Below are 1,919 nucleotides of genomic sequence, written 5' to 3'. Positions count from 1 at the left end.
ATAGTTTTTTTTTCAATGGATTATGATTGCCTAAACCTTCTATTTGACGAATCCGATTGCTGACACTCTGTCAGCCTTGAGCAATTTAAGATATGTGACGTCATACAAAATGGCCGCCAAAGTACATGATTTTTCTCTAAAAATGTATAATAAATATATAATAGGGCTTTTTCTACAATTTTGGGCTGCCAAATGTCTGTATCTCTCTAGGACCATCACTAAAAATTGTTTCGTGATGTTGCACGGCCATAGATGACAAGCTAATTTGCATATTTTGAAATAGCGCCCTCTATAAATATATTAATTTTGCATAAAAATAGGTGTGCCAGTCAAATGCCAATTTCTTAGATCTACGTCACGCTTAACACATATTATATGCTATATGCATGAAATAATTACGATTGTGCTGCATTTATCTTACATATTTTTTGGTCTAAATTAAGATACATGTAAAGAAACCAAGATCTACAAGAGAATCAGTGAGAAGTGATTTTACGGTACATTATTGTTCCATTCATAGGCTTTATTTAGACCAGCATTGATCCAGCGTCAGTTAAAGATGATAAAGCATTTGGCATCGGTACCAGACAGATGCATGAGTTTTAACAGAAGTTACCTGGTGGATTCTATGACACAATTTCCAAGAAAGTCTACAACGGGTACCTGACAAAAATTGTCAGCCCAGACACCAACTGTAAACCAAAGTGTTTCTGGAGTTTCATAAACGGCAAGCGATGCAATGCTTCAGGGTTGGCTCCATTGAAATAATCTAATGGAATTACTTACTCAGATAGCCTCTCAAAGGCGAACATTTTAAGTAATCAGTTTTCATCCATCTTCAACTGCAATGAAGATATGACTAGTCTGAGAGACAAAAGGACGAAGCCCCTACCCAACCATGGATCACATTAATATCTCGCCACCAGGGGTTCTGAAGATCCTGTCTGAGCTTGATGTTCATAAAACCACTGGTCCTGACCAAATCCCAGCCAGACTTCTGACCACCAAACTGACACCTGTGTTCCCTCTATTCTTCCAAGCCTCCCTTAACCAGAGCGTGCATATCTGATAAATGGAAGATGGCTTTATATATTGATCCCATCTTCAAGAAAGGTGACCGTAGCAAGCCAGAGAACTACAAAGCTGTCTCTCGGACGTCAGTAACCTGTGAAGTACTGAAGCACATCGTTCTTAGCAGCAACATGATCCACCTTGAAAGCCACAACATCTTGTCTGATGCACAACATGGCTTTCGAAAGAAGCGATCCTGCGTCTCACAGCTTGTCCTTGCTGTCCTGGACCTTGCCAAAGGCATCGATGCCAGAGACCAATTGGACATGACACTCCTTGGTTTCTCCAAAGCATTTGACAAGGTTCCCCATGGAAGGCTAGCTGTTACACAAGCTCCAATTCTATGGAATCTGGGAACCCACACATGCTTGGTTTTATGGCTTCCTGAGTTACAGGACCCAGCAGGTGTTACTGGAAGGACCCATCTCCAACACCAGCCAAGTAACATCTGGTAACATCTGGCATCCCGCAATGCAGCGTTATCGGCCAGATGCTGTTTCTCCTCTTCCTCAATGATCTGCCACCGTACCTCTCCCCAAACCCAACAGTCAGGCTCTTTGCTGACGATGGCATGCTATACAGCAACATCAAGACATAGAAAGACGCCTAACGTTTACAAGAGGATCTTGACTCACTGCAACGCTGAGGGCGATTGGCTGATGGAATTCATCCCACATAAATGTCAGGTTCTACATGTCACCAATAAACGCAAATCCATCATCAAATTCACGGACAGACCCTAGATGACAAAAATATAGCAAAGTATCGAGGTGTTGAGTCGCAGAAAAACCTCAGCTGGAACCCACACATCAACATTATCAGCAAATACTCCAACTCCACCCGTGCCT

The 1,919-nt window shown here is 42.1% G+C and overlaps 1 protein-coding gene across 1 annotated transcript; it reads left to right on the top strand.

Annotated features, from left to right (window-relative positions):
• The first annotated feature begins 1,079 nt into the window (after positions 1–1,079).
• On the top strand, positions 1,080–1,526 carry LOC105436917. Its single transcript, XM_011662969.1, has one exon. The coding sequence runs from the start codon at positions 1,080–1,082 to the stop codon at positions 1,524–1,526; it is 447 nt and encodes a 148-aa protein (XP_011661271.1).
• The last annotated feature ends 393 nt before the right edge of the window (positions 1,527–1,919 follow it).

This window comes from Strongylocentrotus purpuratus, unplaced genomic scaffold, assembly GCF_000002235.5.
Source record: "Strongylocentrotus purpuratus isolate Spur 01 unplaced genomic scaffold, Spur_5.0 spur5_contig_812, whole genome shotgun sequence".
Classification (NCBI taxonomy): Eukaryota; Metazoa; Echinodermata; class Echinoidea; order Camarodonta; family Strongylocentrotidae; genus Strongylocentrotus; species Strongylocentrotus purpuratus.
Note: the sequence above shows the minus strand (reverse complement) of the source record. Positions and strands in the feature narration are given on the sequence as shown.